At 30.9% G+C, this 13,188-nt stretch overlaps 1 protein-coding gene across 4 annotated transcripts in view; it reads left to right on the top strand.

Annotated features, from left to right (window-relative positions):
• LOC100164789 (serine/threonine-protein kinase BRSK2) overlaps window positions 1–13,188 on the top strand; it is a 129,052-nt gene that overhangs the window by 76,181 nt on the left and 39,683 nt on the right. For all 4 annotated transcript variants that reach the window (XM_029491964.1, XM_029492029.1, XM_029491978.1 and 1 more), the window contains exons 6-12: window positions 39–254; window positions 1,760–1,959; window positions 2,607–2,822; window positions 7,248–7,373; window positions 7,451–7,653; window positions 7,790–7,909; window positions 8,397–8,566. In XM_029491964.1, the coding sequence (XP_029347824.1) occupies window positions 39–254; window positions 1,760–1,959; window positions 2,607–2,822; window positions 7,248–7,373; window positions 7,451–7,653; window positions 7,790–7,909; window positions 8,397–8,566 (1,251 nt within the window). The remainder of the gene's footprint in view (window positions 1–38; window positions 255–1,759; window positions 1,960–2,606; window positions 2,823–7,247; window positions 7,374–7,450; window positions 7,654–7,789; window positions 7,910–8,396; window positions 8,567–13,188) is intronic.

Genomic DNA, 13,188 nt, shown 5'->3' with positions numbered 1-13,188 from the left:
GGAACTTACACGTCGGTTTGTACTAACATGATTTCTAGGGCGAGAAATACGACGGGCGGAAAGCGGATGTTTGGTCTTGTGGTGTAATATTGTATGCACTGCTTGTCGGCGCGCTGCCATTTGACGACGACAACTTGCGCCAACTGTTGGAAAAGGTGAAAAAGGGCGTTTTCCATATACCGCATTTCGTGCCACCGGATTGTCAAAACTTGCTCCGCGGCATGATTGAAGTCAACCCGGAAAAACGGTTAACCGTAAGTGTTCCAAAACTATAAAATATTCGGCGTGGAGGAATCGTGCTCGACGCATCTAATTAGGTTCACCAACAATACATCTATACATATATTTAACAGTCCTTGAAGTTTTGTAAAACGTTGAAATTAGTGAAAATAATATAATATAAAGTTACAATTCATATTTTATATTGTAATGACTAATGAGCAAAACTTTAAGTGTACCTTTTATAATATAAATATTTAAAGACAAATCAGTAATTACATAAAACGCACACAGAAAATAATATTCAAACTGTAGCATAACGCTTTAAAATAATTAATACTAACTACAAACAACTGACATGTACCTCAAGAACTTATATTTCTATATGATCGTGTCTATAAAGTACAAAAATACAACCATCATAATACTTAGAATGCCAAGTGTATGATCGAAGGATAGTGGGATGATAAGTAAGTCATATGTACATTTTATATGATAATATAAACAGAAGCAAAAATTACATACTTTGCTTTTATTGTTTTGGTTTTTAGTTCTATTTTTTTTTTTACTCCTAAATTTATTGTATTATACAAATTAAGACCAAGATATTTCTCAAATCTTTGACCAAAAGAAGTTATTGCGTATTTAACCTTATTATCATGTGTCCCACTCTCTCTAGTTTTGTCTGTATTACCTATCTATATCATACAAATTATTACCTATTTGTTTTTGATTACCCACATAGTAATTGCTAGGCATACGGCGAAGGTCCTTCCAAATTACGTTTCCTTATGATATTGTTTTATTAAATGGCTTAAATAAATCACCAAAGAACACTATTCAAATTAAATTCATAAAATATGAACAACTGTTTAACTTTCTTAAAAAATACACTGATGTAAATCTAAAATTTAAAAAGACAACATAAATTAAAATGGGTTTTAAGATTAATTTTAAAAGAGACATAAAAATGAATTCCCAGAATAATTTAGAAAATATGTCAATTAACTTAAATCTTTTTACAGTATTCAAATTCAATTATTCTAAGTGGGCGTAATTTTGTCAGGCTTATTTAGCTGGCCTAAATCATGAAATAAATACCTACGCTGTTTTCAACCACCTTAATGTTTATATTTTTCTTTCTTTTCCTATTATCCATTTTAGAGGTAGCCCACTCGGCGAACCGTTACTGCTATTTTCAGTTGTTACTCTGTTTAATATTCTTGTACGGAAAATGTGATAATCGTATTATTACATTTTCGCGGGGACTTGTTTAAAAAATAATAATAAGGGTTCTTAATACCACACTGAATTTGGTTTCGCGTAATAACCTGGAAAGATAGTTATATTTTATTGTTATAATAATATGATCAATATTTCAATACCTAATGGGTTATAAATAATTATCAACTATACAAACATTTAACCATTCGTGATTATCTTATCACGCCCACCTATCTAATTTATTAAACAAACATTCTTTTTCGGCACATATTTTGTTTTGTACGAACCAATAAATATGTATTTACTTACGTTTCAGTTGAAAGACATAAACAAACACTCGTGGGTTATCGCCGGAGGTAAAGGAGAAGTGCACTTAGGTATGTCAATGATAGACGTCATACAAACCCACATAATTCCGTCCTCAAATGACTTAGACACCGACGTTCTACAAGCCATATCAAGTTTAGGCTGTTTCAAAGACCGAGAAAAACTCACCGCCGCTTTGTTGAGTGTCGAGTAAGTATAGTGCTATTGAATTGAACGCGCTCAGAAAATCTGAACCGAAAGAGAAACAAAATCATCGCAAACAACCACTGATTATCGCGCCGTTTATTAGAACTTCCATACAATATATTATATTTATATTAAATTATTATAATCAATGTCATATGTACAAACATTATTATGTACACTGAATGAACTCAGTGCATAAAAGCGACTAACGTAATATTTATACGCCATCGAGGTGTCAATATAATATAAATTTATTGAATGGGAACGTAATCGAGTACGAGCGATTTGTAGTAATAATTGTCAGTTTGTTTTGTCACACTATAATATAATCAGCCGTGAAATCGATTAAACAGTGATAATTCAAAATTAATAAATAATATCAAAATATGAATAATAATACCTACTTACATTTTCGAATGGAATTCAAAAAACTACGGTCAACGTGAAGTACACATTATCCGGTTCACGTAATGTAATGACGATCGCGAACAAACAAATTTGTCAAACACATAAATACATTATAATGCGAATTATATTATAGGTACCTTTTCCGTATTTTCATTTAATCATTTGTTCCATACGTTAATTGGAAAATGTGTTTGGGACAAAAGCTGGGGATTTTAATGTTAATTTTGTTATTTTTCGAACAGTCATAACACTGAAAAAGTGATATATTTCCTATTGCTCGAGCGCAAAAAACGACGACCAGCTAATGAGGACGACACGGTTGCAGTAAAAAACACCAAAAACAGCTTCGACCCGCCGAAAAAGAGAGTTGATACGTGTAAAATGATCGACGACATCGATAGTAATTTTTCTCAGATAAGTGCTGGATCTCCTGCTACGCCGCGAAAACAAATGTTACAGTAAGTAAAATTAATTAATTTTATCAAGAATCTTACATACATATTATCGTAAATAGATACATGGCTTAAGACGTTATAACAACATAATTGGTATGACTGACAAAACTTTAGTTATATTTGTTTCCAAAGACTTGGTATCTGGACCGCCCGAAAAATGTTTTAAAACCTTAAAAAACATTTTACAAATAAATACTGACTATTGGTGCAAATAGTATTTAAAATTTGGGGGGAAGGAAGATTTTGATGAAGAGATAAATATTTTTTCATTAAATATTGGGGTGTAAAATGTTCAGGTTTTTTAGTGGGTGAGGGGGCTACAACGGTTAGGAAATCCTGAGTACGGCTTAGTCAGAATAACCTTATATTTTCGTTGAAATATTTTTAAAAACATTGTTAAAACTTTGTCATAATTGTACGACCTAATAAACACTGGACAGTAAATGGACACTGTTTCAAGAATCTAAAAAGACGTTAGTCATCAGCTAATTGACCAACATAGAATGTGTCCTACACTATGAGCATTTCATTTTTAAAAAAATGCGTTAAAATTTAGTTGGGAATGTAGTCAGGAGACACAGTTCTTCTACGCCGCCACCTCTTCTTACATAAATTGAAGTACAACGAATAATTAGAATTAGGTACTGATATTCGCAGGATAATCTGCAGGACTGTTTCAACACGTATATAAACCTGCAAAATCATAAGTGGTTTTCAATAAACATATCGTGGTGAACTTGGATTTAGGTGGAAGAGTGAAAGGGTGTGTATACGCTCTTGTAGCACTCTATGACAACTAAAACTAAATATGTGCATAGTTATGTGGGGTATGAAACAAAACAGAAAATATAAGTACCTACCTCTTATCTATACATATTATTGATACTTAATGTTTAGATATTGTCTATAGTTCGTTATTCAACCGTAGTGTAACAACGAAAACTTATCGTTCGGTGTAATGTTTTGATTGTTTTTCGTATTGAGTAGTCAACCACTGTCGTAGAGTAGTCAAAGGCGTCTGTGGGTTGGGGCTGAATGGCGTCGAGGGTGGTTGTGTATAAAGTCCACACAGAATTGACTAAAGCCCCTTCAAAAATATCAATCCATTAGTCATTACAGTGCATGTAAATGTTTATTTATCATTATTATTATTTCGTTTGTTTGTTTGTTGTTGTTGTTTTAGTTGGTATAAAAGAGACGTTAGGTATTATATATTTTTATTACCAAAAGAGATCGTTGTAGCGACAACAAAGAGACAGCTTGCACTTATAAATGATGAAATGATTGCAGTGGTATAAATTGTTTTTATTTTTTAAACGTTTTAAGCGAAGAATAAAATATCAATTTTATGACGGTGGCGTTTTCGTTTATATTTATTATTCTGAGTAACTACCTACTACAACAACTAACAAATATCTTATTGCCCATGATTCATCCACGTATTTCCCATTACGACCTATCAATTTAAATGCAATATTATTGCATACTTAGAACATCGTTCTGAACAATCGTTTTAAACATATGGAAAATTCGCGTATTCGCAAAAAAAATGTAGCTAATATTGGGTACAAAATTTCAAAAATGTTGCTCATATTTTTTAAAATGCAATAGCAACATTTAATGTATTCGATAGTTCTATTTGTATGACACCAATCGGTTATACACATTAATTTTTTCGTTACCTATACAAATAATGCAAACATTATTTTGTGTGTGCTTTACCAAACATTATTCACTTATGTTTTCTACCTTTAAATAAAAGCACCCAACGTAATATTTAAAAAAAAAAATAATTTATGATTTAGTGAAAATCACATGTAAAACATTTTAAAAGGTGTTCAGAAATTGAAATCAGTCGTGTGACATTATTGGGCCGAACACTTATGACTAACCACCCACCCATATGACTTATATTATAATATACAAATCTAAGTTAAAATATTCAAAGACAAAGTATCCAAACCAAAATATCCAACGATCAAATATCTAACGTTCAAAATATCCGTGAAAAAATATCCAATTTTAAAAATGTAGAAAAACGTTATTATTATAAATTAAATGTTAAAAAGTAAAATAATACAATTAATAGGTACGTAGATTAGTAGATAATACTAAATTTTTAATAAAACTAGTTCAAATGTTTTATGATAAAATTAGCTCAAATATTAATTTATAAAATTGCAAGCATAGAAAAAAATTCTTTAGAAAATAAAAATATATACACAGATTTTGTGAGTTAGTTTTCTTCTTATAGTACATAGAGTTCACTAATCACTTCAGCGTGAAAAAATACGAAAATTACTTTTAGAGTATTTAAAAAAAATTTAAATGATTACACCGCACTAAATCAGTGGCACCACCATCATTTTATACGAAAAATAATGATTGAAATAATTAGGTACTGTATAGCAGAGGTGGCCAACCAGTCGATCGCGACACCCTTTTGCATTTTCTTAAATTTTTGAACAATTTGTGTATCTTTGTATATCCCACGAATATAAAAATTAGATTTAGAAAAAGACAATAAATAACTATGAAAAACAAGATTATACACTGATATCTATTAACTATCGTATTATAGGATGGATAGCCCGCATTACTTCCTATTAATGGCCTTTATCGCGTTCATATAAACTGATAAATCGAATCAGTCTGCAATGACAGTTACAATAAATATAATAAATATATACATATATACCTAGTATAAATTAATATTATCTTATTCTAGTATTGCGCTTCAAGTTATAACACATTTTAGTTTCATTCTACAATCAGTTGTTCGTAGTATCGTATTCGTGACTCGTGTATCGTGTGTGTGAATTGTATGTATCAAGTGCGCACATAGAATTATTTTCTAATACAATCGTATCAACATGAGCAAAAGAGCCAAAACATATCACTTTAAATCAATATGCGATGCAACGTCTACTTAAAAGCTAGATCGTCAGAAAATAACTTTTGGCACTTGGTGAGCAAGGAAAAATTTCCCAATTTAAGACAATGTGCTGAGTCAGTATATTCCTGCTTTGGGTCGACATATCTATGTGAATCGGCCTTTTCGTACTTGCTTCAAACAAAAAGTAAGGCTCGATCACGTTTGACTGATATGCATTCTAATGATAGCTTGAGATTAGCATTGTCATCATACACTCCAGAGTTTGTGAAATTATCAAATCAAATGCAAGCACAAACATCTCATTGAATGATTAAATAAACATAATAATAGTAATAATAATAAAAGTAGTAGTATAGTTATAGTAGTTTATAGTAATAAGTTAAAAATAATAATTTGTAATCAAATATATTAAAATACGTGTAGTGTTATAGTGTTAAACTGTGAATTTATATTGTAAATAAAAAGTAATAAAATAAGTGTAACACGCCTGTACACATAATATATTTTTTGTTTATTGACAACCTTTTTTTTTTTTGGTCGATCGTGACCACCTAGAAAAGGAGGTCGATCGCAGGTCTATCAAAGTTGGCCACCCCTGCTGTATAGTATAGGTGTAGGTATACTAATAGACTACAGATGACCACATTTGAAGTTCAAATGGTTATCAACAAAATCATGCTTCTTAGTAATTATCGTTAATATTTCCAATAGATATAATAACAACGTATAATAATATATTAAGAACTTATATAAAATTTATACAGAACAGATAGCTCGAAAAAAAGACAACTTTTATGAATATATGAATTTTTTTTAAAATTACTCTATAATATAATATTATATTCCCATAAAAATTCTAATATTGACATTTGAGTATAAAATATTAAACCTATATATTATATAGTTATTGTTTTTTTAATTACAACAAAATAAGTCAATTTATTTTATCCAAAACTAATATTGCATAAAAATGACAATTTTACCCTATTTTTTTTTTTGTTTTTCCCAATTATTTAGAAGATTACTGAGAATTTACTGAAGTTGAAAATTAATGCATTCTTTCTACTATAAAAAGTGTCACTGACACATAAAAAATGAATATTCATTAATCATTATTGTTTAATCAATAAATTGTTTGCCCAACTAAGAATTTATAATATATTAAGTTAGGATCGATATACCTATTACCTAAAACATTGTGTGAAATTTTTACATGGCAACAACACCATCTTTCTTAAACTTAATCGTAATTTAAAACGAAATCAAATTATATTTCTTGTTGTGATATTGTTTATTTTAATACAAAATTGAAAATAATATATTATTATCTCGATGCGACTATAATGATATCATACGCTGTTCACGAGATGACCATAACTACTTTAATAAATTAAAACATAATCCTTTGCTAACCTCATTGTTTATACCTATAGTCTGCTCTCGTGTACGGTCTATAACTAATAGCGCCTGGAAAATCGCGTAAAACTTTGTAACTTAAGGTTTGTAACGTTAATTTTTTTTCTCTACCGCAGAAATCGCATCTACTACAGGAGAGGAAGTTACAACAACGTAAGTTCTGCGGGCGGCAACATGTGCAGCGGTTCGAGCTTAGCCAGTTCTTCGACCTTAGCTGGTATATTATCACCCCTTCCCCAAAGGTAACATATTATGGGAAAAAGGGAAAACGATTTCATTTTTGGTTTTAACGGGCCCGCCGGCATTTTACGACTGTTAGGTCAAACAACTCAAACTATCGTTACCACAATCACCACAAGAGCCAGCAGTCGAAGAACTCATCGATTTCCCCTCACGGCAATTACATTTCTGCGCACAACCAGTCGTTGGACACGAACAGCTCATGCTCGGCAGCCGTACCCCCGTCACCCGTACACCACGCGAAGCAGGCAAAAGTCGAAGTACCTTCATCTCCTAACCACAGTAAATCCAAACACTGATACAATATTATAAATACGATCATATAATAAATAATAATATTAATATCGACAGAAACGAGCGGATTAATAAACGCACAATAACATGTGATTATAATGCGCACGTGTGATTATTGTTTCAGTGGTCATCTGTACGCCTCCGGGGTCGCCTCAACACCTGTCTAATCATTGGAAATCGAGACTTACGTCGATACGCAATAGCGTACTGGGGTCGCCAAAATTCCACAGGCGTAAACCTCAAAGTAATTGCGTTTTGTCGTGATGTACACGTGCTTGCTATAATATTGTAAATTATTTAAATAGATTAAAAGGGACACAAAAATGGGCCGCCCCATTTCCCAGTAAATTTTTTTTTTGATCTTTGAGTAAAATAGTTAGATTTATGTTTGATTTTTTAATTAACTTAATTATTACCTAGCTTAAATTATCATTGTACATAATAATGTAGTTTTAGCGTTTTCCAGCTGTTGATTAACAACATCTTACCTACGACAAGTTTAATTCGTGTTTATAGATATTAGTATATTATAGTTAATAGTGAAGTTAAAATTCGGTGCGAACTTAGTAGACGCTCGATAATGTGATTGTCTAACCTCCGGAATGAGTGTTAGACAATAAACGTTGACTTGGTTTAGTTTTTTATTGCGAACTTAATCACTTTGAACTTTGTAGATTGTGTCCATAACACGTTTTATAAAATTGTGCGTTTCTTTTTCTTTATGCAAACAGTGGACATGGATACGCCATATAAACCGACACCAGAATCTTCACCAGAACTAACGAAAAAATCGTGGTTCGGAAGTTTGATGGCTTCTGAGAAAGACGAGACGTTCACTATTTTGATAACAGGAAAACCGTTATCCACTGTAAAGGCTGACTTAATCCACGCTTTGCTTTCGGTAAGTAGTATTAAAAAAAGTTCTTATCGCCAACGTCGCCGAGACAATTGAAAGAGAAATGGAAAATTATTTATAATAATAATATATGAAGTATATATTATTATATATATATATATAATTATAGAATATTATATATTGATCGCAGTGGTATAACATAAAGTGATTTTTATTTTTTGATGGGAGGGTAAAATGTAATACTTAAATATTTTTCACTTATTGTGTCTAAAGATATAGATAATAAGGAGGAAGTGTCGCACCCTTTCTGCATCTCGAACATTTCCCAATAATTAATATATAACTACATTTTGTACCTATGTATAGCAGAATTGTAAAATTAGTTAAAATATGTCAAGGTAGTTGGTACTATCCAGTAGCTATTAATTTTATAAGCAAATATTAATTATAAAACATTAACTTTTACAATATATAGTTATTTAAATATCTGAACGACAAATTCAGTAGTTATGTAAAAGTACACAGATAAATGGTATTCAAACCCAAGAATAATTCACTGAAACGCAAAAATCTTGTTATGTATTTAACGAATTAGTGTTTAAAACAGGAGGCCAAAACTATATCCCCCCCTACTTTAGTAATATGTCAGAAAGCAACTGCTCCCTTTCCCCCTCCCTCTAACCCATATTACATTTTTGATCGCAGTATTGTTCGTGGAAATTTGTCATTTTCATGTTTGCTGCAGTCATAATTATAAAAAAAAATATTAATAACACTCGCCGCTTTTGCAGTATTTTTTTAATATCATTTTTAAACTGTTGTATACCTATATAGTTAGGTCACTTCGTCACGGTAGGGCGCATCTATACATATTATATTACAACCTACGTAAAAAATGAGTATGAACGATGTTCATAAGCGTATTCGTTTAGTATGTATAGGCTAATATTATTATAGTAGTCCCTCTGGGTATAAAAAATACGAAAAAAAAATCCAACAGATTCTTACGTCAACTGCTGTTACTATATACAGCAGATGTATGGCGTAAATGCGCTTTGAGCCGCATAGCTTTTGACTTTATTTGTTATGCAGTTATATATTTTGTCGTAAAGTGATCCAGTAATCATGTAAAATGCATGCATACAGAAAAATAATATTCAAGCTCAAAATAATTCTCTAAAAAACCAAAGTATCGTATGTTTGCCCTTATCACTATAGTAAACAACTATAGCCCTCCTTCTCCCCACCTAGATTGTGCTTGTGACCACAGTATTGTTATGGTTCGAAGAAATTTGTCGTATTCGTGTTTGCTACAACCATAATAATTATAAAAACAATAAATAATAATAACACTCGTCGCTTTGTCCGTATTATTTTAATGTAATTTTTAAACTGTTGTGTGTTATATACAGTTATAGGTCACTTCGTCACGTATACATATGTATATACTAACGTCAAAAAATAGTATGATAAATGTTCATAACCGTATTCGTTTAGTGTTTAGTATGTAAGCTCATGCGGTGGTATTCGGGGCATATAAAAAAACGAAAAAAACTCGAACGGATTCTAATAATATGTCAACTGCTGTTACTATACAGCAGATGTCTGTGCGACGTAATGCGTGATCAACTGCACAGCTTTTGATTTTATTTAATGCAGTTTTATTCGTCGTACAGTGATCCTTTCATCTTAAGCAACTCCGCTAACGAAATAAAATAATAAGCCACCAAAAGCTATATACAGATATAATATATATATATTATATATTCACGATGTGTTCGCTAGAATTTCCTACTTCAAATAAAATTCAAAACGTCATAGGATATACTCATCAGCTGATATATATATATATATAAAATAAATGTTTATCCAATCTAATATATAATATAGTTTGTAGCCTACGCAGAACCAGACTTTGTTTAGAAGTTTCTTTGATTTTGTATTTATTTTCTCGAGCTGCGTTTGAAATCGGATACCAACTACCAGAATCCGTTCAAAGCTCCGATTCCATATACTTTTGTGTAATTTGTGTGATGTAGTTGTATAAATATAACATATTATTATGTTTATACTATATATATACGTACCTACCTAAATAATTGTATGTACTTTACCATTTTAGAAATGTTTGAATAAAGTCTGTTCTTTCCGCGAATACAACAACACGTATTCAATATAGTTGTTCAAATATTATAAATATCTATTTTGAATGTATTTATATTTACCTTTCACTAAATATTTTTAATACAATATGAGGTATACTATCAAATAAGAATCAGTTATAGATAAAAATGTAATAACAAATTTTTGAATTTGCGACCATAAATGTGCCACCGAAAACGTCATTTCTGTTTAATAAAATATATGATTATTTATAAAGCTTTTTTTAAGAGTTTATAAATTATTATATCAGTTAGATACACAAACAGATCGATGTAGAATATTATAATAACAGTGTACACGTGACATTTAAATTTCGAGCGTAGTAAAGCAAACCGAATATAAGTCAAATAAACGAACAACAAAAATCACTGTAATAATAATAACATGTCGCCGTGAAACGAATAATATGATATATTTTTAGCAGCGATTTAAATCTCACGCCGAGCACGTCTCTTATATTGAAAACGTATACAACATTCATGCGAAAATAAATAATAATAATAATAATAATAATGAAAAAAAAAAAGAATCTTTTTCCATAGATATTTGGAACGTCTCTTGGGGGGTGAATGTTTGGGGTGGGACGAAAATAATATGTCTGGTCGTCGTATTATCTATACGCGACGAAAATGTCACGTTCTCGCGTGACCCGTTGACGTCTTTGGTGCGTGCACAAGCCATCATCGTTGCGATGAAGACAAACGATGGATTTGTGGTAAACAAAAGTGACATCGTGCAAAACAAATACGTTCTATTATGTGTTTGCTGTGTGGACTTGTTATTTGGTTCGGATACGTTTTTATATTATGAGAAATGTGCCACTTCTGTAAGTTGCCTCCGTCTTACGAGTGCGCAAACACGAACCAATTCGCGTTTATTTTTCATTTATTTTATTATAATATTCGCTATAAACCCAGCACAGCGTAAAAACTACTGAGCTTACAGTTTCAAATATTCATATACAAATCAACTAAATTACCAGAGTTAAAAATATGAATGGGGGTCTGGTGTGGCTCGGTTGTTGGCCTCAGTCACTAACGTATTCTGAGGCCAAGCATCGGCTTGGTCAGCTTGGGTGACCAACCGGGTTTTTATTTTTTTAATGACGAATCCTCCCCCTACATACGTGATCCTCAATCAACCGTAACCCGTCTCCAAAAATGCTAATGGTCATAGTTTCCGATGCTTAAAAGATCAATAAAAAAAAAATAAGAAATAAAAAAAATATGAATAATACATCCTAGATATTACAATTACGAATATAAATTATGAATCAAAGATATAATAAAAGTATGCAATAGTAATTAAGTAAATATTATTTTTTATTACCAATCCTCTACAATATGTAATAGCCGTATTCCAATTTTTTGATCCAAAATCTTATAACGAAGTGACTAATTCAAACGATTAAACATCTAATATCTGATAACTGCCAACCATTAGTTTAATAAATCTTAATGTTCTATGTGTAATACCATAAAATATAGAGTTTATATAGAGATTTAAAAGAGAAGACCTTGGATAGAATAATACCTAAATCTTTTATTTCTTGAACATGACTTATAATGACTGACCATTATTAATGTTAGGGTATTCGAAGGTTCATGGTCGTTTTTTATATAAGAAAAGGTTATTTGCATATACATTTGAAAATGTTTTATTTTAGCGCATTTAGAGTAGGTATGTATATACCGCTCTAAAACAGTAATACTCTCAACTAATAAAAAAAAGTCATCTGGGGTATTTACTTGGGCAAAGAGTTTAAATATTATCAGCAAATAATAATAAATTACAGAATTTAATTAATATAATGTCTTTTAATTTTTTTACAAAAACGAGAAACAACAGACTAGGAATAAAAATAAATGCGAGAATAATACTAACAATGCACAACTCCGATGTGAGCGTGAAAGTACAGACTGTTAGATTATATAAGATATAATAATACCATTTCCGTTTTGTTTACGTATTTCTTACAAAAGCATATCTCGACGAAATCTACAATTTTTATAATAATGAGAGGACATCTGCACATTTTGTCTGCTTGTCTCCATCTTACACTCTTACAAGACGTGTGTAACATAACAAATTTGCATTCAGCAGCTTGTGTTTATTAGTTTCGTAAGGTAGTTTTAACTTTTAATATTACAGTGAGTTGACATTTTATCAAACTTAAAGGTAACAATATTATTCAAACACATTACCTTATGCACAACATGTAATTCAAACAACTCCACCGAGACCGAGCACATCTTCGTGTACTGTCCAAACTTCATCGAAGCCAGAAATTAAATACCCCAGAAAATTCGTAGGTACGAAGCAACTGGTCCATTATCATAAAATACCATAAATATAATTTCCTATCGAAAAAATCGAAATGTGTACATCGATATAATATAAATATTTATATTAAGCTAATAACGATTAAAGTTGATATACTATAAACAATAACAAAATAATAATAATGTTATCGTCTATGTTTTTTTGGAGGTGTTTCTTCAATA

The sequence above is a fragment of the Acyrthosiphon pisum genome, chromosome X (genome assembly GCF_005508785.2).
Source record: "Acyrthosiphon pisum isolate AL4f chromosome X, pea_aphid_22Mar2018_4r6ur, whole genome shotgun sequence".
NCBI classification, from domain to species: Eukaryota; Metazoa; Arthropoda; class Insecta; order Hemiptera; family Aphididae; genus Acyrthosiphon; species Acyrthosiphon pisum.
This window is presented reverse-complemented; position numbering and strand designations above follow the sequence as displayed.